The sequence below is a fragment of the Mustela nivalis genome (assembly GCF_964662115.1).
Source record: "Mustela nivalis genome assembly, chromosome: 5".
Taxonomy (NCBI): Eukaryota; Metazoa; Chordata; class Mammalia; order Carnivora; family Mustelidae; genus Mustela; species Mustela nivalis.
In genome coordinates this window covers 145,940,780-145,968,549 of record NC_139024.1, presented here as the reverse complement: position 1 = coordinate 145,968,549, position 27,770 = coordinate 145,940,780, and the positions used below count along the sequence as shown (strand labels likewise).

General features: G+C 46.4%; 1 protein-coding gene across 2 annotated transcripts in view; it reads left to right on the top strand.

Moving 5' to 3' along the window:
• LOC309865462 (uncharacterized protein) overlaps nt 1-27,770 on the top strand; it is a 366,810-nt gene that overhangs the window by 148,271 nt on the left and 190,769 nt on the right. The window contains exon 5 of one of the 2 annotated variants that reach the window (XM_082731849.1): nt 19,507-19,578. The exons of the other annotated variant lie outside the window; for it this stretch is intronic. Coding sequence (XP_082587975.1) covers nt 19,507-19,518 — 12 coding nt within the window. The 3' untranslated portion in view covers nt 19,519-19,578. Of the gene's footprint in view, nt 1-19,506; nt 19,579-27,770 lie in introns of those variants that run through there. 2 annotated transcript variants of the gene reach the window in all.

Genomic DNA, 27,770 nt, shown 5'->3' with positions numbered 1-27,770 from the left:
GCAATTTCCGTTACAACCTGCTCTCACAATATAAATTGTCCCAGATGTGCACTGTGGAGTCTGGAGTTTTATTTTTATTTGGTCTTACTTTTTTTTTTTTTTTTTAAACATAGGCTGAACTTTAAGATGTTTGACTTGGGTTTTCCCCCCTTAGCTTTTATTTGGAGAACTTCACGTGCCTGAAGCTGTGGTCGGACGCCGTATATTTCATTGTCTTTTTCGGACACCCAAGGCATATGTTTTACTTTTGGCATTTGGCTGGGAAGGAAAAAAAAGGAGAGTATTTTAGAAGGGAGGCCATTTGTCACCTACCTAGTGGTCTCCCATAAGGCTGCGGTGTGCTATTCAACTAATAAATGTCTCATCTCTGCTTCCCAAGGACCTGGATAATCTGTCTCCTTCTGACCAGTTGTGGGCATTCTATTTCTTCTTTTGGAAAATACAGCAGCTTTAAAATTGGTATCTTTTTCCTGTAAAGCTTATGGACCTTGGGGCACCTGGGTGGCTCATTTGGTTAAACGTCTGACTCGTGATTTTGGCCCAGGTCGTGATCTCTTGGGCTGTGAGACTGAGCACTGAGTTGGGCTTTGAGCTCACTGGGGAGTCTGGTTTAGATTCTCTCCTGTCCCTTCCCCCACTCCTCTCCCTCATGCTTTGTCTCTCAAATAAATAAATATATCTTTAAAGCTCATGGACCTCATTTTATTTCTTTCCTTTTCCCTTTCTAATGTGAAATCAGCTCAGATATACTCAAGTTTCTAAACCTCAGGGTTAAGATTTGTCAAGATCAATATTCTTAAAATCATATGCATTTTTCTCGAGGGGGTGTGAGGGTATTTATTTTTACTTCTTTTTCCCTCCAAGAGACATGGCACAGTTTTCTTTTCTTTTTTTTTTTCTTAAGATTTTTATTTATTTATTTGACAGAGAGAGATCACAAGAAGGCAGAGAGGCAGGCAGAGAGAGAGGGGGAAGCAGGCTCCCCGCTGAGCAGAGAGCCCGACGTGGGGCTCGATCCCAGGACCCTGAGATCCTGACCCGAGCCGAAGGCAGAGGCTTAAACCACTGAGCCACCCAGGCGCCCCATGGCACAGTTTTCTTAATTCAGCTCTGCTTCTTTCTACATGTGGATGCTGTTTTTAGCATTTTATTATCTCTATCCTTTCTCTTTTTGTAAAAAAGGATTTTATTTTTAAGTAGTCTCTACACCCAACATGGGGCTTGAACTTACAACCTTGAGATCTAGAGTTGTATGCTCTACCAACTAAGTCAGCCAGACACCCCTTTCTCCTCTCATTTTAAATATCTGAGTTCTGCTCTTTGATCTTGATTGGCACTTTTGGAGGAACTTATTCTGTTGATGTATCTACACCATTTTAGCTGTTTCTCTAACTCTGGTTTCATGGCTCATAAAGAAGAAATAATTTGAGAGTGTGGTATTCCTGGTGACTCTCAGTGATAGTTTCGAAGTCAGATGATGGCTCCTTCCAGTAGATTTCCAGACTATTTGAAAACAGTGAGTCAAATTACTATCCTAGTCTAGAAAATAAAAATTGGGTATCACGTTCCCTTTTCAGGGTGCTGAAGCTTGGAGATGCCATTAAAATACCTATAGGTTTTGGTATTTCTGGATCTGTAGAATGAATTTCCTGTGTTCACTGGGGATGGCCTAGGGTAACCTGTATACTGTTGTTGACCACTGGATGGTAACTGGCTCCTGGCACAGTGCGGTTGAGAACTGTTTGAAGGGCGACAGATCACATGATGCTGAGATAATTTAGGGCCTTTGCCACTTCACTTGAGCAAAGCCACTGATGGGCATTCCAGCTGCATCGAAGTGGGATATTTTCTCTCCTGGGGCTGAAAGGCATTTGAGATATTAAGTCTATTCTCATTTATTAAATGATGCTTTTCAGCTAAATGAGACTCTTTCCTGGCTAGGAGCAATTTCCATGGATGATTCCCAAGTTTTGTAGGGTTTAACCACCCCTTTCGGATGTCTAAGCCAAATTCTATCCATCAGAGTTGATGAAGCCTCCATCTTGGTCTCTCTTTTTTAGGGGTTATAGGAGGCCCTGGCCAGGCTCATTTTTATGGAAAAATTTGCACAGCCCTAGCGGTTTGTGTTCTCATTCCACAGTAGAGCTGTTGCTTTCCCAGCTCATAGAGATCTAGATGGGCCATCAGACCAACCAACTAATTCTGGTCAGTAGAAGGTGGGCAAAAATGATGAACTTACCCAGACTTTCCTGAGTGATTCTATATGTGCATTCTTTCCTTGGGGAGGCCAGCTTGTGTCTGCTCCCAGGGCCAAGGTATGAGGGCTACAGGTAGAAGATGGCGGAGCCTCTGTCCCTAAGCACACTGTGTTCTCATTCCTCTGTTTCCTGTCATTAGGCTTTATGTAAGAGAAAAAGAACTCAATATTTTGTTAAGCCTCTGAGTATTTGTAGTGTACATGGTATAATAGGTCCCCATGATTAGCTGAACTAATACTCAGGAGATTTCTTATCCTTTATGGGCTGTTGGCCAATACCTCCCCCTTGGCCAACCCCCCATGAGGAAGAGTCAGGAGACAACAAGAAGGCACATTCAGCGAGGCCTTCCCTTGGTCTAAGCAGTTCTTTCCTTTACAAACTTGTTAAAGCTCGTGAGTAGAAATGATTGATATCCTTAAGTTTCATTTCTGCCTTCCTCTGAACCAGGGCCTGGCTCTTTCCAACCTGAGCCTAAGACAAAATTGCTTTTTGATGACTGTTTTCTGTTTTCTATGTAAGTGACAAGCATTTATTAATTCCTTGTTATCTATCTAGCCCTGGGCTAGGACTGAAAGAGACAGCAACGAATATAGTTTCTCTTTCCAAAGGTTTTATAAATTAAATAGAGAAGCAAAAGATCCATACAGAAACCAACCACAGGATAATGTGATGTCACACGTAAGCAGATTCTATAGGAATTCAGGAAAGGGAAGGATCCCTGTGGACCGGGCTTGGTTGGAGAAGCTACTAGTAGATATAAGGATGTTATTTGGCCTTGGAGGGAGTCTGAGTACCAGAATATGAGTAAGAGTGGTTCCTGATGTGAAGTCTCATATGCTCTGCTTAGCATCACCTTCTTTGGGGAGCAGGGGAGTTAGGTTTGACCCAACAATGAGGATGGAGTTAACTGGAGAGGGTAGGAGGCATTGGGGAAGTCAACTGAGGTTGACGCTGTGTCACACAGGGCTCCTCTGGGGGAAGGACTTCTAGGATGGGGACAAAGAGCCTATGGGCTGGTTTTTCTTGTTCAGGGCCTGGGGGAGATATAGTTTCTCTGGAAGCCCTGTTCATAGCATACACCCCTACAACCCATGGTGTGTTGAAGTCAACTTGTATTGGCTTAAGAGAGTCAACCAACAGATTTGCAGAAATTTTGCCAGCCAGGTGTTAAATACATATATTCATATTTAAATTAAACTAGATAGGTCTTTTTTTCGGGGGGCAGATTTTATTTATTTATTTGTCAGAGAGAGAAAGCGTGTACAAGCAGGGGGAGTGAAAGGTAGAGGAAGAGGGAGAAGCAGATTCCCCACTGAGCAAGGAGCCCAATGCCAGACTCGACCCCAGGACCCCGAGATCATGACCTGAGCCGAAGGCAGACGCTCAGCTGACTGAGCCCCCCAGGCATCCCTAACCTAGATAAGTCTTATACGAACTTACAATTAAGAAAATTATATTAAAACAAAAATGATCAATACCCAAAACCCATCGCTTCCCTGGCTACATTTTTCTATTATTTCTATTTCTATTTCTTTCTTTTTTTTAAAGATTTTATTTATTTGACAGACAGAGATCACAAGTAGGCAGAGAGGCAGGCAGAGAGAGAGAGGGAGGAGGAACCAGGCTCCCTGCTGAGCAGAGAGCCGGATGCGGGGCTGAATCCCAGGATACTGGGATCATGACCTGAGCCGAAGGCAGAGGCTTTAACCCACTGAGCCACCCAGGTGCCCCATCTATTTCTATTTCTAACTCTAGAGGTTATTGAGAATTCTTCTAGCTGTAGTCTTGTGGATTGAATGGTGTCCTCCTTCCCACCCTGCAAACTCGTATGTTGAAGTTAAAATCGCTAGTCTTGGAATGTGACCTTGTATGGAAATGGAGTCGTTGGAGATGTAATTACTTAATACGAGGTCTTTAGGGCAGGACCCTCATCCAGTATGCCTGGAGTCCTTATCAAAAGGGGAAATTTGGACACAGCCATGAAGGCAGGGAGAATACCGCATGAACATAAAGACGGAGACTCGGCCGTGCCGCAGAGACCAAGGAATGCTGGGATTGCCAGCAAACCATCAGAAGTGAGCACAGGGGCAGGGCACAGAGTCTCCCGTACCTCGATCTGGACTTCAGCGTCCAGCACTTCAAGAAAGACATGTCCATTGTTAATACACCAGCGAGCTGTGTTTTGTGACGGCAGTCCCAGCAAAGAGGTGTGGAAGGGTGTGCTCCCATGTACCCTGTCCTCTAGGCTCAGTCTCTGACTTCCCACGGACAGCTTGCCGTCAGCCACAGGGGCCTGACTTTCAAAGAAATACCACCAATCAGGGTTTGATTCATTGTTTCTTTTCTTTTCTTTTTGAAGATTTTATTTATTTCTTTATTTGAGAGAGAGAGAGAGCGAGCATGAGAGTGGGGAGGGTCAGAGGGAGAAGCAGACTCCCCACTGAGCATGGACCCGGACTCGGGACTCGATCCTGGGACTCTGGGATTAAGACCTGAGCCAAAGGCAGACTCTTCCCCTACCGAGTCCCCCAGGTGCCCTTGAGTCATTGTTTCATCGAGGGTCTACACAAGGGGCTGGCAAGCTGCCTCCTGTGGGCCAGATCTGGGCCCCTGCCTGTTTTTGTGTGCATGGTACTGGAGCACAGCTGGGCCCATCTGTGTACAGGTTGCCCGTGGCTGCTTTCAGAGTCAGCAGTCCTGACAGAGACGGTACTGCTCACAGAGCGGACCGTGTTGAATATCTGGCCTGTAAGAGCAGAAGCTTGTTGCCCCTTGGCCTGGACTGGAGAGAGTGATGGAGGGGGGACGCCTGGCCGGCTCTGTCGGAGGAGCTGGTGTCGGAGGAGTTCGAGCCCTCGCTGGGGGCAGAGATCACTTAAAAAAAGAAAGTGTTGGAGATGATGTTAGAAATATAGATTTAGGTGTACCTGTGTGTGGCTATTACATCGTGATGGCACAAAAAAATTGAGAAAATATTCTAGTGCTTGAAATCTAGGATCTGATTCTGCAAAGAAGTGCCTCTTCTCCTGGGCCAACAAGTGAAGGTCTGACATGCATATTTGTCATGTTGTTTTCCTCTTACTCAGATAAATAAAAGTATCAGCCCACACTCATGTCAAAACTACACTTGTTGTGTGTGTGTGTTTAAGATTTTATATATTACTTGACTTAGAGAGAGTGAGAGAGAGAGCTCGCGCAAAAGTAGGGGGAGGGGCAGAGGGAGAAGCAGGCTTGCCGCTGAGCAGGGAGCCTGACTCATGGCTTGATCCATGAACCCTGGGATCATGGCCCGAGTCAAAGGCAGACACACAACCAACCGAGCCACGCAGGTGCCCCCAAACTACACTTGTTTGTCAGTTTCTCAGTTGCCGCTCTACATTTGTTAAGATACGAAAGTCACTGATCCGTGGAAGCATCCCTAAGAGCCAACTTGATGTCTTTGTATACCCGTAAAGTCTGTAATAAACCTTGGTAGATATACAACTGCACCCAGTTTCTCCTTCAGAGAGCCAACTGTGGTGCCCTGAGCTCTGTGTGATGCCCACAGCTGAGCGGAGGCCGCCCAGTTCATGGATCTGTTACAATGCTTTTGGCCTTGGCTTCGTTTCTCCTCTGCGTCACTCTGGCTTGTCCTGGAGGTGGCTGTTGGTGAGCATTTGCACTGGAAAAGCTCAGTGGCCCCAAGAAGCCGGGCCTGGCTAAATTCTACTCTGTGTGAGTGCCAAGTGTTCATGGGTGAAGTGGGTTTGCTGGCAGGGAGTGTGAATCCGGGCTTGGATTCCCACCAGTCATACAAGTCCTTTGGCCAAGGGAGCCACAGGGTAAAAGGGCTGGTTTCAGAAGCTGGGCGTCCAGGGTGGGCAGACCAGCCAGCAGGACGCTGCAGTCTGGACCTTAAAATCCCGCCTCAGGACCTTGGTGGCTCTGCGGAGTCATGTTTCCTAACATTTGTAAGAAAGCCTTGCAAAATGTTAAGAAAAAGGATCCCTGCTTGATTGGGGAAGTCTCAGTGCACTCCCAGAGCTTGCAAAACAGAGACATAGAAAGGCATTCTGGAAAGCTTTGCCAAGTGGCTGTTGTGCGGCTTTCTATTATTCCTCTCTTGCTTTCTGGACGTTTTGCCGAAACAAAGAAATGGTTTTTCTGTACCCTTTTTTAGTACTGCACAGACATGTGTGGGGGCCTTACTTATTGGGCCTTTGCAGCCATTGGGAAGCTCCACGGGGAACCTCCACAACCCTTTGGGTTTGCCTTTTGCAGAAGTTGCAATCCCTGCCCCGCCTCTGCTGGTCTGTGAGGGCAGGCACTGGGCTGCTCTCCACAGTGCCGCAAAGACCCCACAGCTGCCCATGACTTTCTGAACTTCTCACCCATTAGCAAGGCGGTGACTTCAACCAGCATCTTCTCAGCTCTTCCCTACCTGCCACCCCCCCCCCCAGCCTCTCCCCACAGCTACATATTACTCACCTCTTCCTTCTGGGCCAGGTTTGATTTTAAGCAAGAAGGATTTAAGGAACTCTAAGTCCAAGCGTATATAAATGATGGAAAATGAGAAAAGGGAGGGCAAAAAAAATGTGTATTATCTGTGATCTGACGGGTCTGTGTTCCTGGAAATGCAGGTTTTCTTCTCCCTTGTTTTCCTCACTGAAGGCTCTTGTGTGAAACGTTTGCATGCGAGCTGCTTTTTGACCCAGGGGCCAAATCCCCTTCCTTCAAGACTCAGCTCAAATGCTACTTCCTCAACGTAGGTTTCAGTTGACCCACCAAGTAAAGCGTCACAGGGGTTTCTGGAAGCCGCACAGCCAGGTGAGGGGACAGCAGACACGGTTTCACCCATCAGCGCAGGCTGGAACATTTGGACACTTCCAGGCTCTCCCTCTGGGTGGAGGGCTGGGGACAAATGGGGAGTCCCTCAGGGTTTGTAACTGGTTGTGACAATGACAGAGACATGAGGCAGCCACCCAAAATCGAGCCCACACAGCTAACCTGCCTGTGGTGCACCCTGTCTCCTTCACAGAGGCCTGGGGAATGAAGTCTCTTGCTGCCACTCCAGGGATAGTGGGGGCAGGTGCGTGGGTGGGGAGTTACCGAGGTGGCTTCCCTACCAACATCAGGTCACACCCTGCAGGGGGACAGAGACAGAGCTTTTGACTGGCCTGGTTCTTATTTATAATTTTTTTTTTTTTAAGTTTATCTTCCCCTTTTCAAGAAGCTGGCTACGGTCCCAAGGGAGCCGCCCAGAAAGTCTCCCTTCCGGTTCTGCATGTGCCCCTGCTCTGGGGGTCTTCACACTGGGAGGAGTGGTCGGTGTCCACGTGGACCGCACATGCTTACCTGGGAAGCTTTTTCCTTGGGTTGGCAGGCGGGACTCCGCTTGGGTCTCCGCTGGAAGAGAGCGCCGCCCTTGGAGAAGTTCACGTCCTAGGGGCATGCCTGAAGCACGTCTGTCTGTCTTCTGAACTTCTCCGACCACCTTCTGGTCTGGTGCTGTCCACACGTGTATTATGGCAAAGACTAGGATGACTTGTCCTCGAGCGTGGGATCTGCCCCTGACTTCTCTTACCTCTTTTGCATTAATGGTGCTTGCAAATCTGTATTTAGCGGGAGACAGAGAAATCAGTCTGCCTTTAAACCGCCTGCGTCTTATTAAGCCGGGCTCATTTAGATCTAAAACTGATGTTTTCGCGCCACCTTTGTTCCGTCCCAGCTACTACCGACGCTGAAATCTTTTCGAACATAGGCGATGGGCAGAAACTCACCCTACCACGGAGATCTTAGGAAAAATATGACCAGGCCCTTTTTAAAAGTCCCAAACCCAGCACTTTCCCATCTGGAAATGCAGGATTTTTCTCAAGTGCTAAGACTAGGAAAGCAAGCTGGAATGGCAAACACTTGTTTTAAAATTCTTCAAACACGGTAATCGATATTTTTTATTTTTCTTGCTTTCGACACGATTCTCTGCAGAGCTTGGAAAGAGCTCCTGGCCGTGGGCTCTGGCCACTGCGGCTGACGGTGTGTTGGAAGAATCCGTTCCTTCTGTTCCTGCTTCTGAAGAGCAGGGGAGCTGTCGAGGGGTACAGAGATGTGTGTCTCCTTTAGAGAGCAGTTTAAAAAAAAAATCAATGACTTTGGAGGGGAACGTGTGGGGTGGGGGGAACAATATGTATTTTTAATGTCAGCATCTCTGCTCCCCGCCCCCCAGAGCAGCTCCCAATCAGGACCATCACGGGGAGCAGGGTTGAATTTGCTTTCACTGGTTAGGCCCCTCTCCAGCAAGACTGGAAATCAGGGGGCCGGGATGTGGCAGCTTGAACTTAACCGAATCACCTTATGTTGTGACCCACGAAGCAAACTGGGGAGCAGTGTCTGTACCCACCAGTGTCTATCCATGGCTGGGGACTGTGTTGTCGTAGTGACTCCCAGAGCCCCTTGTGCAGGACAGCTGGCAGTCCTTCGGCAGGAAAGGGTGATGTCTCTGAGTTGCCTGTGAATCTCCCTCCTGCCAGACTTTGCTTCCCCAGGGCAGGGGTCGGGGGTTGTGGGGGAGGAGGCAGATTGAACTGATGGCCTCATTTGCTTACCTGTGGCCTCTCAATAGCAGGTGCCTCTTCTCTAAGTGCCTTTCTCAGTGCCTCTTGGCCCTCATTTTCAGTAAATCTCTGGGTGCCTCTTCCTGGCCCCAGTGACTCTCTCCGGGGTCTCAGATCGTGGGGGTGAAGTTGGCATGGGTACATGCCTGAGTGTGTGTTGCTTAGACTTTTGGTCTCCAAAACCACTAACTAATCTGCCTCCTCTCCTTCTCCTCCCCCTGAAAAGAAAAGAATTATTTTTCCCCCCTCTCTGAAGTTGCTGGCTATTCTGGCCAAGCAGACCATTTTATTAAGTTTCGGTGCATCCCTGTCTTGTAAGAAATGCGGACATAGAGGTAACTTGCTGACCTAAAGAGACCAGGTCCTTCCCGGGGCTCGGCGTCATCGTGGGGCTCATGGTATCCACTGGAGGAATGCTGATTTCTTGTTCTCATGCTGGAGTTTTGTAAGGACTCTGTTTTGGGGTCGGGATGTGGTTCCACGGTCATATTACAGTGAGATCCCTCTTGGGGTTTCAGCCACACCAGACCCATGCCTCCCACAAGCGTGCACGCTGTTTGGAGAGCGTACTGAGGCACTTTGCCCCAGAAGCTGTTGGAGCAGTGAAGGAGAAAGTGATGTAAACTGTGGATTGTAATGTCATGTGGTAAGTCCGGGTGTGTGGCTGTCTGTAACACGAACGTTTCCAGGCCCCGTCAGCCTATGGATACAGATGAGGTCAGACTCACTGTCGGAACTCGGATTTCACTGGCCTGTGTCCCTTCCCTGGAATGCAGATCCAGCCAGTTATTTCTGTGAGCCCCTGGGGTCTTCCTCATGTTCTCTGGCTTGGCCCCTGTGATGTCCTTTGTCCCCAGGGCTGCTTCTGGACCTGGCCTTTCTGCGGTTGAAGATTGCCTCCCAACACCCCCAGGCTCCAACCGACAGGTGCCTCATTCCTCGAAGACTTCCCTGAGCCGAGTCGCCCTGGGCTCTGGGCTCCCAGGACAGGCCGCTGCTCTCTATTTTGGGTCGCATTTTGTCACCTGGGCATGAAGTCGCATGGCTTCTGCTTCTGCGTCTCCACCATCTTTTGAGAAAAGAACTTTGGCTACTGCTGTCTGCAGCCTGCCTTACTGCAGAATGTGCTTATAAATCCACAGGGCCGGGGCCAGAGACTAAAATCCCCGACCCACGGAGTAAGCACCTCCTGGCTGACGTTGCCTCCCTCTGTGGCAATGGCAACAAGTCCCTTCCCTGGTTCCCTCCACGCATCACCTCTTTAAACAAATAGCTCCTGCGGTCCGCCTCCCACAGTGCTCAGACACACCCAGGCCCAAGGCCTCTTAAGTATGTTGTTTTCTTCCTGTCCTCCCCATTTTATTTCGGGTCCTCATGACCTCCCCTGGACCGCTGCCATAATTTCCCCATTGGCCCCACTGCCACGGTTCTCTGCTCCCCTCCATCCCGTCCCAGAGTAACTTCAATCGATGGGCATCCTTGGATGGGGTCCAGTCGGAGTCTGCCTTCTACAGAATTCTTCTTGCTAGTTAGAGCAAGGCTTCAGGATATCATGCAAAGCACACTGCTTGTTATTGACCTGTTAAATGTTTTTGCATATGTGTTTTTTTTTTTTTTTTAACCTTACCCATTTCCAACCAGAATTGGACACGGTTCCTCATTCTAGACTGTCCCAACCCCCCAGAACCAAGGGCAAAAGGCCATTTGGAATCAACATCTTTATTTGTTCCCCCCTGGATGTTCATGAAATTTGAGAGGAAGACAACTCTTATGGAGAAATTGATCCTTACCCAATTTCAGAAAGAAAGAGTGGATTTAGGCCAACTGTAACTTGATTCACCATGGGCTTTAAGGCCGTGTCTGACATGGATTTATTTTCTGGGAGGTGCTGTCCTGTCCTGGTGCATCATGGAAACCACTAGCAAACAGCAGTGAGGTACAAGAACTCTGGGTATTTTTTTTTTTTTTTAAGATTTTATTTATTCATTTGAGAGGGAGAGAGTGCCCAAGCTGGTGGAGGGGCTAAGGGAGAAGGAGAAGAGACTTCCCGCTAAGCAGAGAGCCCGATGCGGGGCCCAATCCCAGGACCCTGAGATCATGACCTGAGCCGAAGGCAGAGGCTTAACCCACTGAGCCACCCAGGTGCCCCAAGAACTCAGGGTATTACTTAGGCAGCTTTGGGTGAGTCAGACTGTGATATAAGAAATCAGGAAACGGAACTTTCCTGAAAGAGATGACTTTTTAGCCTTGACCAATGCAAAAAACTACAACATTAAAAAAAAAAAAAAGTTTAAGCCAGAAAAAGCCACAAAGAGCTGCTTATGCAAAATTATCCCTTAAGAAAATTTTATTATGATGAATACAAGTTAGATTTTTCTCATTTTCATTTGGAAAGGAAGCCGGAACCTCAGAAAGCCCTTTGTTTCGTGTATCTTCCACCAGCTCTGGGGACTCAGATGTGAGGGCCAGGGTCTGGGGGATAGCGGACATTCCAGGTCTACAGGGAATTTTGCCTGCAGGGCTGGAAAATATTTCTCCAGAACCCATCACCCCCAGACCAAGAGGACTTGGATGTAGAGGAGGAAAATGTGTTCTTCGACTCTCTTAGGGACCCTGGCTAGGTCTGAAAATTAAATCTTGAAGGAGAAGCTAGTAGGAGAAAGGCATACGAATTTATTTAATATGGCTTTATGTGATGCAGAAGGTTTCCTAAGGAATTGCAGACTCGTTGAGATGGTTAAACCTGAGTGTTTTTATGCTGGGTGTGATGAAGACAGCCAGCTGTGGGGAAGCGTGATCAGAAGAGGGTGTGAGGGAAGTATAGTGAAGTGGGGGAAACTTAGGCCTTTGTGTTTGGTTCTTCTCGCTCCCCCTCGCCATCCGCCCCCATCTTGGAGAGAAGGATGCTCCTTCCCTGCAGGTCTGGGGAAGGCACCTCTCACACCATAGTCTTGTCACGGGCTTCAGGGGAATAGGCCAAGAATGTCACTCTTTTTTTTTTTTTTTTTTTTTTAAATATTTTTATTTATTTATTTGACAGATCACAAGTAGGCAGAGAAGGAGGCAGAGAGAGTGAGGAGGAAAAAAACTTCCAGCCAAGCAGAGAGCCCGATGCAGGGCTCGATCCCAGGACCCTGGAATCATGACCTGAGCCGAAGGCAGAGGCTTTAACCCACTGAGCCACCCAGGTGCCTCAGGAAGGTCACTCTTGAGTGACTTTCTTGTATCTGCCATTTTCTCATACTCCTTCAGCTTAAGGTACTCAGTATACTGAGGGCCATATTTAGGGGGTCATGTGTTTTGAACCCTGTCACTGAGGGAAGCCAGGATCTCGGTGAAGGAGGCAGCCACCTCCATTCCCTTTATTAAACAAAGAAAATGGCATCATTTTATCCTTTCGGGACTTCACTGAGGTAAAGCCTGAGTGTAGGAGACCCAGGGAGGTCAGATTAGACAAGGAAATCTCCACAAGGGAAGAAGAAATTGCCCTTGTCTCTGAAGGAGGGGTTGGATTTAGCACATTCCCAGAGGGGAGAATGGTGTGGGGGTAGAAAGGAGGAAGCCATCTTCTGAGACAGAGAGGCCGTGGAAGAAATGTCATGCTGGGACATAGGAACCAACATTTCTAGGCAGGGTAGGACTTTACTGCAGAGGGCTTTGATTGAGCCCTGCAGGAAGCCAGAAGCCTTGGAAGCAATAAGGAGACAGATCTGGAGAGGAAATGCCTGGGTTTGGGGGAGTTGCAATTTGAGATGTGAGAGGTAGGCCAAGATGAATGTGGCCGCCCTGGGAAAAGCTATGGGTGAGGGACAATTTACAGAGGAACCATGCTGAGATTTGGTCTGACTGTAGGAGGCAGGAAAGAGAGCCATTCAAGATGCCAGTGGGCTGGGGCCAGTGGAGCCCAGGTTGCTGCAGATGTGAGGAGAAGCTGGTCTGAAGAGAGCCTTGTGGGTTTTGCTCTGGCCAGCTGAGTTTAAGAAATGATAAGAAACCCAAGGGGAACTCATGGCTGGGGCTGCTGCTTGAACCCAAGGAGGTAGAAACTGGCTCAGGAGTGATGGAACCTAGAGTAAGGAAAGATGTTCTCTTAGAGAGAGTATTTAGGAAGAAGAGCAGAGGTCTGAGATGAGGGCCTGGGAATGGAAGTTAAGAGAAACCTGTGAAGGAAACAGAATGTTTCTGGTTGATGACTCCCTGGTCCTGCTGCTTGGGACACAGTATCCACCCATCCCAGGACAGTGACCGCTTCGGCTTGTAGCTGGGAGAAGCAGTGCAGGACTGGAAGCCAGAAAGTGATTTAAGACGATTTGTTACAATATTTGACCCGCCCATTTTGGTGTCTAGTTTAGGGCACGGTTTTAAACATGGCACCTCTGTCAGGCTTAATATCAATGTTATCAATTGTTTAAGCTGATATTTAAAAAAGAAGCCTGTAATTAGGGCTGCCAGATTCGGCAGATAAAAATATAGGGCACCCAGCTAATTGTGAATTTCAGATAGACAATGGATTTTTTTTTTTTTAAGTATAAGTATATCCCAAATATGGCATGGTCTATACTTATACAAAAATTGTTATTGCTTATCTGAAATTCAAATTGAGCTAAGTATCCTGTTTTTTGTCTGGCAGTTCTCCTGTCCTCCGATGAATCTTCGGACTTCAGCATTAAGGGGTACATGATCACTCCTTTTCTTAGCTGAGAGTTCCCTTCCCCAAGACACAGGTCATTCTCTTTTCTCCTTCCCTCCCATCGAATCAACTGACGTAATTCAGAATCATCAAGCAATATTCTATAGCCACCAATGCTCCTGACATGGCATGATACATTTTCTTTTACACTTGCAATATTAATGGTTTGCAACTTGCTTAGCGGATACAGCACCTGGAAGTCAGGTGTTTTGGGCAGAATATCCTGAATTCTGAATATTCTAAATAATTCTAAATAATACGATAGTATTTGCAGGCACGAATAGAAAGAAACATATATTCAAAGTAGAACGGTTATGTTCTTAAGTCATTCTATTGATAACTTGGAAACAATTTATTGAGATACTTATTTCTGTGCTCCCTCTTGTGTTTCTACCTCCCCCATCCCAAGAAACCAAGACTTTGTAGTATGAAACCGAGGTGTAATTTATTGGTACCCGGAAAACAGCCCTACCCAATGTTATGTTGTTTAAGTCAGATGAACTGGGTATTCCAGGAAAGAAAGTGGGTGAAGAAAGGATTTGCAGTTGAGGTGTTGCATTGGCTCTGTGTGGGTGGGTAGGGAGGGGAGATTCAAAACACTAAAAGGAGAGGCCAATTTTGGGGTTTCTATGTATGGCAGGTCCCAAGTCCCTCTCAAGCTGAGTGCCTTCTAAGGGTAGTGGCCAATATTCTATGGAGTAGCTGTGAGGGTCCCATGGGTGGTCTGTGGACACAGCGACTACAAGGGAATATTTTCAGAGCAGAACGTCTAAACTTTGCCAGGCAATCAGTGACAAAGACTCTCTTCTTGACTCAACTTTAGTGAGGCCCCTCTAAGCCAAATATACTTTGACCTTGGGGCTTCAGGGTTTGTCTTTGTTGGACCTGCATTGCCCACTTTTAGCAAGAATTCTGATGGGCCATTTAGAAAGAACCCCCATGCTTAACACCATCCTTTGCTTCTGAGCAAACTCCTCACCCCATCTTTGGTGTCTGATCGTCCTGGCCCATCTTCAGCAAGGGTTCCATTGAGCCAATTAGCCAGAATTCCCCCACCCCTGATGTCTCCTCTTTGTAAGTTTCCATCCACCGACCCTCTCATCATGCCCCTACCCATAAATCCCCACTTCCCTTTGTTCCATTCAGTTGTCTCTTGAATAAAGTCTTCCTTACCTTCATAATATTTTTTAACACCAGGATTCAATTGTGGCAGGAAGAGGAGTGTTGGCTATGAGCCTTCATGGTTCAGCCTCCTGGTACCTTCCCTCCCTCCTCCTCCCTCCTCCCTGACCTGGCACCTTGCGTGCTCAGAATCCACAGAAGTGGAGACGAATCGTGACTAGGACTGTATTTCCTGTCAGCCAGACACACAGACACCAGAAACAGAAACATTTGTTCAGAAGAATAACCCTCCCCCCATTATTGTTGCCTCTTTGTACCACAGATACACAAACGCTCCTTCCCAGTTTCCTTTTTTGTTTGTTCGTATAGTCTAAGAGATCACAAGAACTACAGGTTGAAGGAAAATCTGGAGAAAAACCTAGAGTTGCTAAAATTCTATCCATTAGCCTAATTCAACCCCCACACTCAGGTTATGAAAATAATTACCCCCTGAAAAAAATTTTAAATTTAATTAAAATATTTTCATTCCAGTGTAGTTAACATACAGTGTCAGGAATTTCAGATGTACAACCTAGAACAGTTCTATCTATACTACTCAGGGCTCATCAAGATAAGTGGATACTCTGAGTCTCCTGCACCTACCATTTAAAATTGTTTTTAGCAGTTAGTACCGTCGCAGGAATGAAGTCAGAAATATTCTGTGTTATCTCATCATGTAAGACTGAGCCCAGAACACTGACATTTAAAAACCCAACACCCAGCAGAACACAATGATGTTATTTTGTAGACCAGCAAGAATTCAGATGCATGTGATGCAGAGGGACAGATGGAAATAAGGGGCAAACCGTAGCAATCGGACGGAGAATGAATTCAGATGGAAAGCCCCCAGCAAAAATTTGAGACACATGGAGCTTTTGTAGGGTTCTGTGATCAGCAGGAAGTTGAAATGACTCACTGTGTCCTGTCACCCTCGCTCCGTGTTCCCATTTATCGCCTCCAAGGGTTTTCAAGCCCCGATTTGTGTAGAAAAATTACACAACTTGTCAGAGAATGTCTGTGGTCTGTTTTTCATATCCGTATTAAAAAAAAAAAAAAACACCCAAAAACCAAAAAACACACCACACACACAAAATGGTGTACTTCTCCATATCTGAAGCTAACTGAGTCTCCTAGAGTGACCTCTCCCTACAGGGCTGGGTGTCCGATAGTTTGCAGAAGGGCACCCAGGATGAGCTTTCTTTATGCCTCCCTGGGGAAGCCTGGGTAGAGGGGGGAAGCTTGGCCTCCAGCTCTGGTCACACGACCTATGGAAAGGAAGGGTCCTCAGATGAGTATTAAAGAGGATCTTGAGTTTCTTTGGCTTTTCTATCTACCAAGCTTGTTAGGTCTCAAGAGTTGAGAGAGCTCTCTTAACGTCATACGGATAACATCAGCCAGAGAAATTCTTTTTTGTTTTCTTTTTTTTTTTGCTTTTCTCCTAGTGGTCATTACTGGGGTCATTCCTTTCCTAGATGGGCCTCTAGTTCACTTCCACCAAGAACTATTATGACCTAGAAATTAAAGAGAGATATCCTGGCTCACCCTCCATTCCCTTTGGATAGGATGGCCCACAGTAATCAATAAAGGAAATGTGGAATGTTAACAAAAGTGTGGTCTTGCTCGAGAGTATTGAATTAAGTGATATGTGTTCAAGGCAGAAAGATGAAATCATTTAGAAATGAGTTTTTAAAAGTCTTTGGTCATTATCACTTGCATTTAGAAAACCAATTTGAAAAAGAAAATCAATCCGAACGGGATTTTTCTTTTTTTTCTTTTGAATCTTTATCACTCCTTCGGTGACAGGATGCTAAGGAGATAAAAGGAAAAGAAAAGGATGGTGTAATCTGTTGGTTAAATTTATGGAAATGGCCACCAAAAAGCCCCCATTATTCACGTGGCTGGCACCTGGGTTTATACTTTTTATCTTTCCCGTCCTCCTAACGTTCGTCTATGGGTTAGAAACTTGATGATTACAAGCTCTGGTGAAATCCCACAGGTGAGTAAAGACAGAATTTTGTCCCGAGTTTAAGGGACTTTCCTGGGAGATGTTTTGTGGCCCAGCACTTCACCCCTTAGATCTGGTTTCTTTTGAAAACAAACGCTAAGTCTGGAACTTTCCACGCTAAGACTTCACCTTGGTTTCAAGAAGGCCCAGAAGATAGAGCTGAGTAAGAGCCATACTCAGTATGAATGTTAGTGCTGTTCTTTCTTGCCGGGAAGGCTGGGGACGGCAAGGACAGAATGACCTTTTGAGACCGTGGTGATGTTTCTCCGCGTCTCAGCATTTTCATCAGAGTGACCGCAGCCCAGCGAGGGGGAGAGAAGCTTTTGTGGGAACAGGGGTGGCGTCATCACGGGCATCCAGTCATCTCAGAAGTCCTCACATAACTTCCTTTGGTCATGTCAGAGGGCGTGGGGGGTTGTATGTGTACACAGGCATCTCCTCTTCTCTTTGGATTGTGTGAGGGAGCAAATCAGCTTTAGAAATTTCCCAGAGTTTGAATGAACATCCCCGAGCTTGGGCCCTGAGTACCCTTCTCCCATTGTCTATCACATCTGCTGTGTATGACAACCCACAGACCTCTGGAATGATACGGAAGATGTCCCTGCACGTCTCAGGGATGAGTCCTCAGAAGATGGGCATGGGATTACTTCCTGCACTCCTCCACTTGTCCCCACAGGGTTCTAGGCTTTGCTGTGCAGAAGCCTGAGCCCCCTCCCCTCCTTTGGTTTTCTAATTGAAGTGTGGTAAGTAGCAGATGGCCAGGTGAAAGAAAGGCCTGGGGGTTTCAAAGGAAGCCCAGAAGACCAGTGGCACAAAGAGGGAGCTTTCTCCTGCTCAATTTCCCAGGTGGCGTTAACTTTGAGTCTCCCTGGGGTTTTGCATCAGTGCCTGGTTCAGTCCTAAAAGAAGTTGCATCAGACGTGGCAACTCTTTTGCCTGCTTTGTTTGCGTTCTCTCCGGTGAATGAAGTATTAATAAAGGGCTCCCTGGGGCGGGGGGGTTTGTGCAACCTGTACTAGGAAACAAATTGAAATGTACAATTCTTGGAATAGTAGAGAAGTCATGCCAGGGCTACTGTAGGTATCTACTCTCCTTTCCACAGTTCCAGAAGAAAATGAAAAAAAATGTGTGGCTGCCATAATTCCCCATTTTTTCTTCACCCATGAGTTCTTGGCTTTATTTTTTTGAAGTTTGTTTTTTATGATTTACTTGAGAGAGAGAGAGAGGGAGAGAGAGAAGGGGTAGGGGGGGCAGAGGGAGAGGGAGAGAGACCCTCAAGCAGACTCTGGGTGGGTGTGGAGCCTGACATGAGGGTGACTTCTACAACCCCGAGACCACTGAGCCGAAACCAAGGGTTGGGCACTCAGCTGACTGAGGCCCCCGGACACCCCATCTCTTTGCTTTAAAACATCAATGAAGGGGGGGTGCCTGGCTGGTTCAGTCATTGGAGCATGTGATTCTTGATCTCAGGGTTGTGAGTTCAAGCCCTGCATAGGGGATAGAGCTTACATTAAAAACAAACCAACAAACCAGCAATGAAAATCATAGGTAGATACTTAGTGAGCAGATTAAAGTCCAGGAGACACAAAGAAAGTAAGAGGATAGCCAGTTGTTTGCCACCAGCTAGGGAAAGGGGAGAAACACTGTTCTTCTGGTCACTTCTCTGCTGTCCCTGCCACTGACCTAGCTGTGGAGCCGGGATTGAGAAGTGGTGGCCTTTCATGGGCGCCTCAGCTTCAGAAAGGACCCAGGCAGCACCATCGGTCTAGTTTGGTCTAGTCTGGCATTTGTCTAGTTCACCTTTACAGGGTTAAAAGTGTGTGTGAGACAAAAGTGAAACCCGAGTTAGGAAACACCTACATGTAACCAGTTTCCTCTTTGCCTTCATAGTTTTCTCCTAAGCACATGAAATCTCTGTAGGACCTCAGGTAAAGAAAACGTCCTCTGGGCAGCAAGCAATCACTCACAGAAGAGAGAGAGGGAAAAAAAAAAAAAAAACTACAAGATCCACTGGACAGTATCGATTCGTACCTGGCCTTCTAAAATTGTTAAAACCACGCAGAATTAACCACGCCACGGACCGCCGTCGCTTCCTGCAAGTTTGTTTTTACCGCAACTTCATTGATGACCTTGGCATAGCCAAAGATTAATGAAGATGGATCCGAGTCCGTACTCCTAAGCAAAGGGCCTCCGAGCACATGATAATGGACCGGAGAGTTCTCTTCCGCTGCAGGAAGGACTCTTCAGATACGGTGTCAGATGCGCGAGTGGTCTACTAGGCAGAGCAGGTCCCTAGAGCTGTCTGAAGGCACTGGACTTCCTCGCCATGTATGGATCAATGAACACCGAGGAGTCCGGGAAGACGGGAGGAGGAGAAGGATAGGGAGACAGTGACGTGGCCAGTGTGTGGGAGCTGGACGATGTCAAGCGAGGAGAAGGCCTGGGTACCAGAGTGATGGGCAATTCCTGGGATGCACTCACTCCTCGGGGGCTCCGCTGGGTGGTGCTTTGAGAATGACCTCAATCCCAGATCGCACCAAGTCTTCCAGTCCTCGCGGCCAGTTTCCTGGGTGTCTGAAAACATGACTGTGATGTACTGTGAGGTGCTTTCTCCCTACCTGACGACTCAATCTTCCTTTCTCCCAACACTCATTTTCTTTACACAATCTGTCCAACCCCTCTCAGAGAATGGCTTCGGGTTACAGTAGAGGAGCATTTTGGAACTAATTCTTGTCCTGTCTTCTGTTTCTCTTTAATCATTTGTGCCTAAAAGACACTATTTTTTTTTCTTTTCTTTTAAAGAGTGTCGAGTGAAGAAGCAGTAACTGGCCAAGATGAAATGTCACCGAAACACCAAGATCCCCAGTTTCCTTTTCTCTCGCTACCACTTCTAAGAACCTTCCCACAGAGCTACAGGAACATAAATTGACAGAGAGAAGATTCGTGTTCTTAGCAGTTTCTGTCATTGGACAGGCGCGTGATCATTCTATTTCTTTCTCCAGAAACTTGACTCATTGGCCAGGCTCATTCCCAGTGATGTGTGTGCTGGAAAAAGCAGCCAAGTCTTAGCACTATGGGGGTGATAGGCTAGCTCCCCAGTGGCAACCTTTATTTACAGTAAAGGGGATGACATTGAACTAGCACGAGCAAGGTCCACGGAAGGCTCCCTGGAAGGAGAAAGCCGACACATGGCAAAGGAGACTCTGGCTCCTATTTTCCACAGGGGTCTCCAAATAGCCAGGGGCGTGGTGCCCAGGGCATCTCACACATACACAGAGTCACATGTCACCTTTTGTTAGCTTCACCCTTGTCCTCCTCACGGTAACTATGGACTGTGATTGTTTTTTTCTCCCCCCCCACCGGCACTTGTAGGAAGCAAGTCAGTTTTTTGTTTTTTGGTTTTTTTAAAAGATTTATTTATTTGTCAGAGAGAGTGAGCACAAGCAGGGAGAGCAGAAGATAGAGAGGGAGGAGGAAGCAGGCTCCCTGCTGAGCAGAGAGCCCAATGTGGGGCTCTATCCCAGGACCCTGGGATCATGACCAGAGCTGAAGGCAGCTGCTCAAGCAACTGAGCCACCCAGGCATCCCAAGCAATTCAGTTTTTGAGAAAACCAGGGAAAACACCATCACTTGGGCTCCAATGAGCCTCTTGCTTTTTCTCCATTCTCTCTGTTTTTGCCCACAAGCCACACATCTCGGGTCAGAATCCAGGCTGGTGGATGCATTTTGCAGGAGTTTCTACCTATCTGGGGGTACAGGTCTTCTTTCACCATTATGCCCTTTTTCTTTCATCCTTATTCACTTTTCCTTTGGTTTGCTTTCATCTACATAGAGGTATCTCGGTTGCAAGGAGGACTCTTAAGTGAGAAGTTGCATTTTTTCCCTTCTCTTCTTCGACGTGTGGAAGGCTGAACTAATTAGGTCACCGAGGAAGTGACACGGAGACTCTCCCATGTGCTTCCTCCTGGAGAGTCATCTTTAGATTCTTTCTGGAGACAGAGGAGGCATCTCTGTTGGGTTTCCAAAGGGCGGTATGTATACGTGCATCACAAAGAACGGGTTTTGCTCACTGTTCCTTGTGTGCGAACACGAACAGTGTGGGTACTTCCTCAAATCTTTAATTGTTGTTTACACACAGAAGTGTCTTTGTGCAGACCCAGTGACAATGCTTGTGAAGATGGGGTGGCGTAAGACAGCTGAGATGCCCCGGGATGAAGGTGTGGTCGGTGTTTCTGGAACTTGGGGGATGAGAGGCGAGAGGAGGCATAGAAATGGTCTTGAGCCAGACTGGGAAGGGCTTAAAGGCATGTAAGGCAGGGTGGGCTTCTTCTTGAGGACTATAGGGGAGCCCCTGAATGATCTTAAGCAGGGATCAGATTCACATTTAGGAAAGATAGTTATGGCGGCTGTGTAAATCATGGCTGTGAGGGGCACAAGTGGTAGGGCAGGGAGTCTAATTAGGAGGCTATTGAAATAACCCACAGAAGAAATGATAAGGGCCCAAACAAAATATGTTAGGGGATAATCTGAAAGCTATTAAGAAGTAGGATGGGTGGCCCTGATTTCTATCTTGCCCCACTAATAGCTGTTCTATGCATTCTCTTTATGGCTAATGAAATATGAGTCAAAAGAAGTATGTGGATTGCCTCTTCCCTCTTTCTTTCTTTCTGCCTGGAACTTGGGATCAGACAGTGTGGAGCCATGATGGACTCTTAAGGGTGGGAACATGACAGAGAGGAAAGGCCAGGAGTCTAGGGGCCCAATGACATGGCGGGCCCAGTGTAATAGCCTTGGATGGTTTCCCTCTGCACTTCACACTATGTAAGAAAAAAATATATCTTTTCTTCTTTAAGTCATTGCAGTATCTATCATTTTCGTCCAGCAGCCCAAAGCAATTCCTAACTGAGACAAATGGTGATACGCTGGGTGTAGGGGGTGAACAGAAGGATTTGAAGGTGAGCTCCAATTTGTTGTTTGAGTGATGGGTAGATGATGATGTCAGGTGCAAAGATCAGGAATGCAAGGAGAATTTAGGAACCAGTATGCATTTCATTTTGTACATGTTGGGTTTGTGGAAACTCTGATGGCCAATCCATGTCCAAGAAATAATGCGATGTAGACCTTGGCAGGAGAGCTACCTCTGGGAATCAGCACCTTACAGATAACAGCTGAAGTCATGGGAGTGTTTTAGGTCATGTAGGGAGAGCCTAGATGAAGAGGGCCAAGGGAAGAGTCCAAGAGCCTAGCACTTGGGATTGGTTTGCCCATTAGCAGGGTGGGGAAGAAGCATCTAGAAAGTTAGGGAAAGGACTAGAAGAGACTGGCATCGTGGAAATCAAGAACATTTAGAGGGTGGACTAGAAGAGACTGGCATCATGGAAATCAAGAACATTTACAGGCAGAGTGTTACTAATGCTGTAGTTCAGAAGTCCTTAGAAGAAGAGAAGGTTCAGGTAGAAAAGTGGTCAGAAGATTCCTTCCTTCTACAGAAAGGCTATTCTCAGAATGATCTATCCATGGAAAGGGGCCCACAGGTGCCATTTGTGTCATGACACCACTGTACTTCTCACTCTTTGGGAGTCTTGCAATACCTTTTATTTGTTTCACTTAAAAAAAAAAAAAAAACCATTTCCTCCTCCCCCAATTGTTCTAACTCCCCAGATGTGTCAAATGATATATTTTATTTAAGATCAAAGTGTACCCAAAGGTGTCAAATATTCATTTTAAGTTCTTTCTTTCTAAAGAGTTTTGGGGGACCCCTGTAGCAACACTGAGGTAAAACATAACTGAGATTGGATTTAATGAAATGTATCATTAGACCTTTTCTATGAAGGACTCTGCTGTAAGAGGAAAATTATATATATATATATATATATATTTTAAAGAAGAGTAAACTAGACAAGATGTGGCAGAGGGCAAGAACACTTTGGTCTGCCTGTGTGGGACCCATGCTCCTCACAGACTCTCTGGCCTTTGCAGGAGGCTGAGCTATCATGGGCTAGACCTGCCTTTTGTCTCTGAAGTCAATTAGTGTGATGTTTAGGATTATTCTCCTAAACTTTTAATTTATTGTTTTAAACTAAGAAGTGAGGAATATATCTTCTGGGGAATGTCCTCAGATTGCATCAGCCAGGGGCTCTGAGGACCAGCTCTCTCCCTGGTCCAGGTCTCTCAAGGATGCTCAGAGAACCTCTTCCAGCTCTGGGCAGCCTCCAGCTAGAAGTGATTAAAATAATTGTTTTCACATTTAAAGGGCAGTTGAGTGGGAAACTGTAAGGTGAACTCATTGCTTTTAGCTCTCTTAGTCAGTGTCCTCCCTGGGGAACAAGTAATAGTACTCATCAGGAATATTTTAATTGGGGAGAGATCATATTTGATATCCCCAAGAAGACCCCAGATACCTTATTTCTATAAGGAGTGCCTTGTCGCTTAGGGGTTGGGGCTGTTTCTTGGTCCATTATCCAGCCCTGGGAGAATCAGCAGCAACGAGAGTGCTGAAGATCACTCTGGCATTTACTGTGAACTTCCTGGGTATAAAGTTTCTCTTCAAGATGCCACACAATGATGCATTAATATGATACCTGCTCTCAAGTTGCTTGAACCCTCAGAGAAGACATTATAGTTGAACTCATCAACTTTCAGGCTAACATTCTATAAGCATATGCATAGATAAACACACAACCCATACACTTTACAGAGATGCCATAAAACTTGGCTTATCTGGTGGTTACTTCTTTAGCCAGCTCAGCTATCCAGAAAAAAAACTGAGGTCTCCCAGCAGACACATTCAATGTTTAAAAAAAGAGTTATGATTCTACAGTTCATGCATTTTATTTGCACTGTTCCAAATTCATTTCCCCCCATTTCAGATATATTCTAGAAGCTTTTCCAGAACATTGTATTAGAGTTGGGGCGATGGGTTATAGTCTATAGACCACCTACGAGGAGAAGTGATTTCCAGGACCCAACATTAAAGCAGTGGTTCTCAAACACATCTGATACACATTATCATCACCTGAGTATCTTTTTTTTTTTTTTTTTTTAATTTTAAATCCAGGCCGCCCCCGAGACAGAATCATACAATCTCTGGAGGTGGGACATAGGCATCGATAGTTTGGGAAGCTATGCAGATGATTCCAACATGCAGATAAGGTTGGGAGTCACTGCACTAAAGGGGAAGGAAGAACAATGGATGTTTAATGGTGGGTGTTCTGGGGCCATTTTGCATGGGGCAACTACCCTTCACATTCTATAAGCAGTCCATTATTTCCCGGGGGTGCATAAAGGTGAGACCATGTCTTCAACAGCTGGTGGGGATATGCTTTCCTTCCCTGCTCATTGGTAGTCCTGGGAGATGTCCCTTTCTTACAAACACAAGACATATTAAAGGTCCCTTTTCTTTCTCCCAAGGTTTGTGCACAGGGATCCTCTGGAAATGGAGAATTTGGAAACTAGTGTGTCTTCAAGATGGGACATATTATGGTCTTCTCTGCTTGGATGATAGCCTTCGAAGGTGTTCCTTCTCCGGTGGGACAGTGTAGCCTCTGAGGTGTTATCTCCTCTTTCTGCCAATGGGGGGTAGTGGAGAATGGATACCTCTGTTAGTCAGAGGGTCTCCCATATAGATGCCCCTGATTCTCCTAGACATCTCTTTCCACTTCCTACAGGCCTCCCTTTTATTTCTTTCTGTCTCCATGTCTAGAACCTCCTATTGCTATATCCTACTCCCTGAGACTTGTGATTCCTCTCTCCAGAAATAAGGAGGACTCTCTCTTTTAATTCATCCTGGGGTCCTACGGACTTCTCAGCTTTGGGCATGTTGTGTCCACCCCTCCTCTGCTCTTTCAAGCTTCTGCTGTCACAGCAGAGGGTGGGGTAAACTCTGCTCCTCTGGATGGGGGCAAGAGGGGCCAGAGAAATGGGGGGCAAACAGGGCCTGGGATTTCTCTCCTGGTCGACATGGTTCAACCAACGATGCTTCCTGGAAAACTGGCTACACCGTACTGGGAACGTGTAAGAGAGCAAGCTATGAACTTTTGTGTTCAATATAGTATATCTCTATTATGGCAAACTTCCTAAAATTGGTTGGACAAAAGCCTAGAAAGATACACAAATATGTTAGTGGTGGTTGCTTTTTTGGATGGTATGACCATGGGTGACTAAAAAAAAATTTTTTTTTTTTGCAACTTTTCATAAGGAACATATTGTTTTTCTAATTAAAAAAAGAAATGTTCAAGTTGATGCACCCAAGTCAACACAAATGTCTCAGATGTTCATTCTTCTCTGTCTAAGAAGGCGGGGAACAGAATATTCTGCTTTAGTAAGATCTACCAAAGAAGGCAGTGGGAGCAAGTAAGATGTTAGTTTTTCATCCCCTAAAGGAGGCCCAGGCTTGCTTCTTGGCCTATGGAATGAATACTTTCTCTGTGTTTATTTTCCTTTGTTTAAAATCTCCATTGTGTAGCACATTGTTTGGCACATAACAAGGCCATGTTCAATAAATATTGGTCCATTCAATGAAGCAAATAAAATACTGAGGCTTAGAGGCAAAGCTCTGGTTCTTTAGAAAAGTCTTCTTATTCCCCTAAATAATTATGACAAATGACATGATCTCTGTAGAATAAAAAATGTTAACCCAGACCAAGTCTGTAGTCAGACGGTAGTAAGAGTGGATCTCAGTTGACGTACAGAGACAGAAAATGTACAGAAGCTTTGTAGACAGGGTAAGAATCAAGCATGACTTTGAAGAAATCAAGAGAAATTTTATAGAACGAATGGGGGCATTCCAGGCACGTGGCCTAGCTTGTGCCAAGATCTGATGGCTAGAGAAAGGTGAACATGGACAATTGTCCAAGTTGTGACCAGAGCAGATGGTGTGGTCATGAAGGATCCTGGCAGTGATCACTGTTAGCGTGGGCTTCACTGGTGAGAAATCCATAAAGAAGCAAAAGAAGGATATTAGATTTCCTTAAACCCATAAAGAAGGATATTAGGTTTCCTTAGCTTCATGAAGGAGGATATTAGATTTCCTTTGGATGTTTGTAAATGCAGAGCTTGTGCTAGATTTTGTGGGGAAGGTGTTCCGAAGGCCCTGCTCTGCTCTCTTCTCTTCCATTCTATGGCAAACAAGGAGAAGCTTCTTCTAGAGAGGCATGTGGGAGGAAGCTGAGCCATTGTCCTCACCCTTCTTTCTCTCACCCAATTAGCTCTCCAGGCAGCCCTAGAAGATGAATATCATAGGGCAGATGTGGATGAGAAAACTGTCCCCTCCAAAGACGCCATTTGGCCTTGAACATCCAGGAGGAGGAGGAATTTGATCTCCTTGATGGTTCATTGAAGGGCTCTTCCTCCCTCCTTATCTCCCAGACCTCCTTGCTTTCCATGGAACTGTTCTCATTGATCGCTTCTCCGTTCCAGTTGGGTCCCCTGTACCACCCTTTTCTCTCGCCATGCTCATTGCTTACGCAGCTAACTACTCTTACAGGATGCCCATGGCTTCCCTTACAGCCCTTATCCCAGGAGCTGCCAAGTCTGTCTGCGCCCTGATTTCTCTCCCAAGCTCAGACTTTCATTTCTCAGCATCTGCCGGAAACATCCCACTATCTCTAGGTCACTCTAACATAGCATGATCCAAAACAAAACTCAGTTTCTTCTTGCCCAGCCTGCTCCTCTTTTGCTCCGGGTGCCTGCCTCGCCATTCAAACAGAATGCCTGTTTGCTCTGGATTCCCTCCCACTCACCTCCTATGACTGGTTAATCACCGCCTCTTGCTCATTCTACCTGGACAATGTCTGCTGGATCTCTTCACTTTTCTTGATCACCCCCATGCTAATCTTGACCCTTAACCTCTTTCTTCTGCGTCTGTTTGCTGACTCTTAACTGGTCCTCCCCCCTTTAGTTCTCAGTTCTGTTTTTTCCCTCTGTCTCTCTCTTTCCACTCTATCTTCCTTATTTGCTGCCAGAGTGGTCATCCTGAAACAAAGTGGGTTATGTCAATTTTGCTTAAGAAGCGCTAAGGGCTCCCCCTGGTCTAAGGATTGAGGGCAAGCTCCTGAGTGTGGCTTACTGAGGCTGCCCAGCCCAGCTCTGGTGCTTTCCCAGATGTGTCTTACATCACCTGTTCTCACCTTCCCCTCTGCACAGGTCCCCATCCACACAGAAATACTCTTTGTGCCTCATACACAACTTGATTCCATTCTCTCCTTTTGCAACTGCGACCTTTCCCTGATCTGGCATTCCCTCTTGCCCGACCCACAAACTCCTGACCAAGAATTGTCACATACATGGCCGTTTGCTGCCCTACTCATCCTTCCTAGCACAGCCCTTGGCACCTTGGCAAAGACTTGCCCGTTCCTTTGTCCATGCTTCGATTAGAGTTTGTACAAGGTGATTTATTTCTGTGGTTATCTCGCTTGTACAGCATCTGTCCTATAGAAGGCGAGAGCTGAGTATTTGTCTTCTCAGTCCCAGATCCGGGCACAGAGCCTGGTACTGGGTAGACCCTCAATGAGTATTTAGTGAATGAAGTAGTGAATACATTTTGCATTCTTTTCACATTTTGAATTCCCTCCCACCCTGCAAAAGGTCCCATTTTTCTTTAGAACTTCATCACCGAAGGTTTAACAGTAGAAGTATTCTTATCCCCTCTCCCTACGTTTGCATGGAGGGGTGAGAATTTCCTTGCCTCTGGCGCATGCGTGTATGCGTGTGGTGAGGGAGGGATAGGGGAGAGACACCTCTGGGGCTACATATAATGTGTGTAGCTGGTCTGCCTGAGTAGCACACGAGAGCCATGTAAGCTCTTGGTGGGCTTGGTTGTCCTCAGGAAACCCACTTTCCTCGGAGGCCCTGTACTAAGTTGCCATCACTGTACAGAAGACTGCCCTTTGCTGAGAAGGCCTGCCTATGACCACGTGTATGGGTTTAATTGTGGCTTTTTTTGTTTGCTTGTTTTTTGATTCAGGGCAGATACTAGAAAACCCATCTGTTTCTGGGTCTAAGCTTTAGACTCCAATCGGCTTTATCAGACATAAAGCAGATACTTTCATCCCCATCTGTCTGATTCC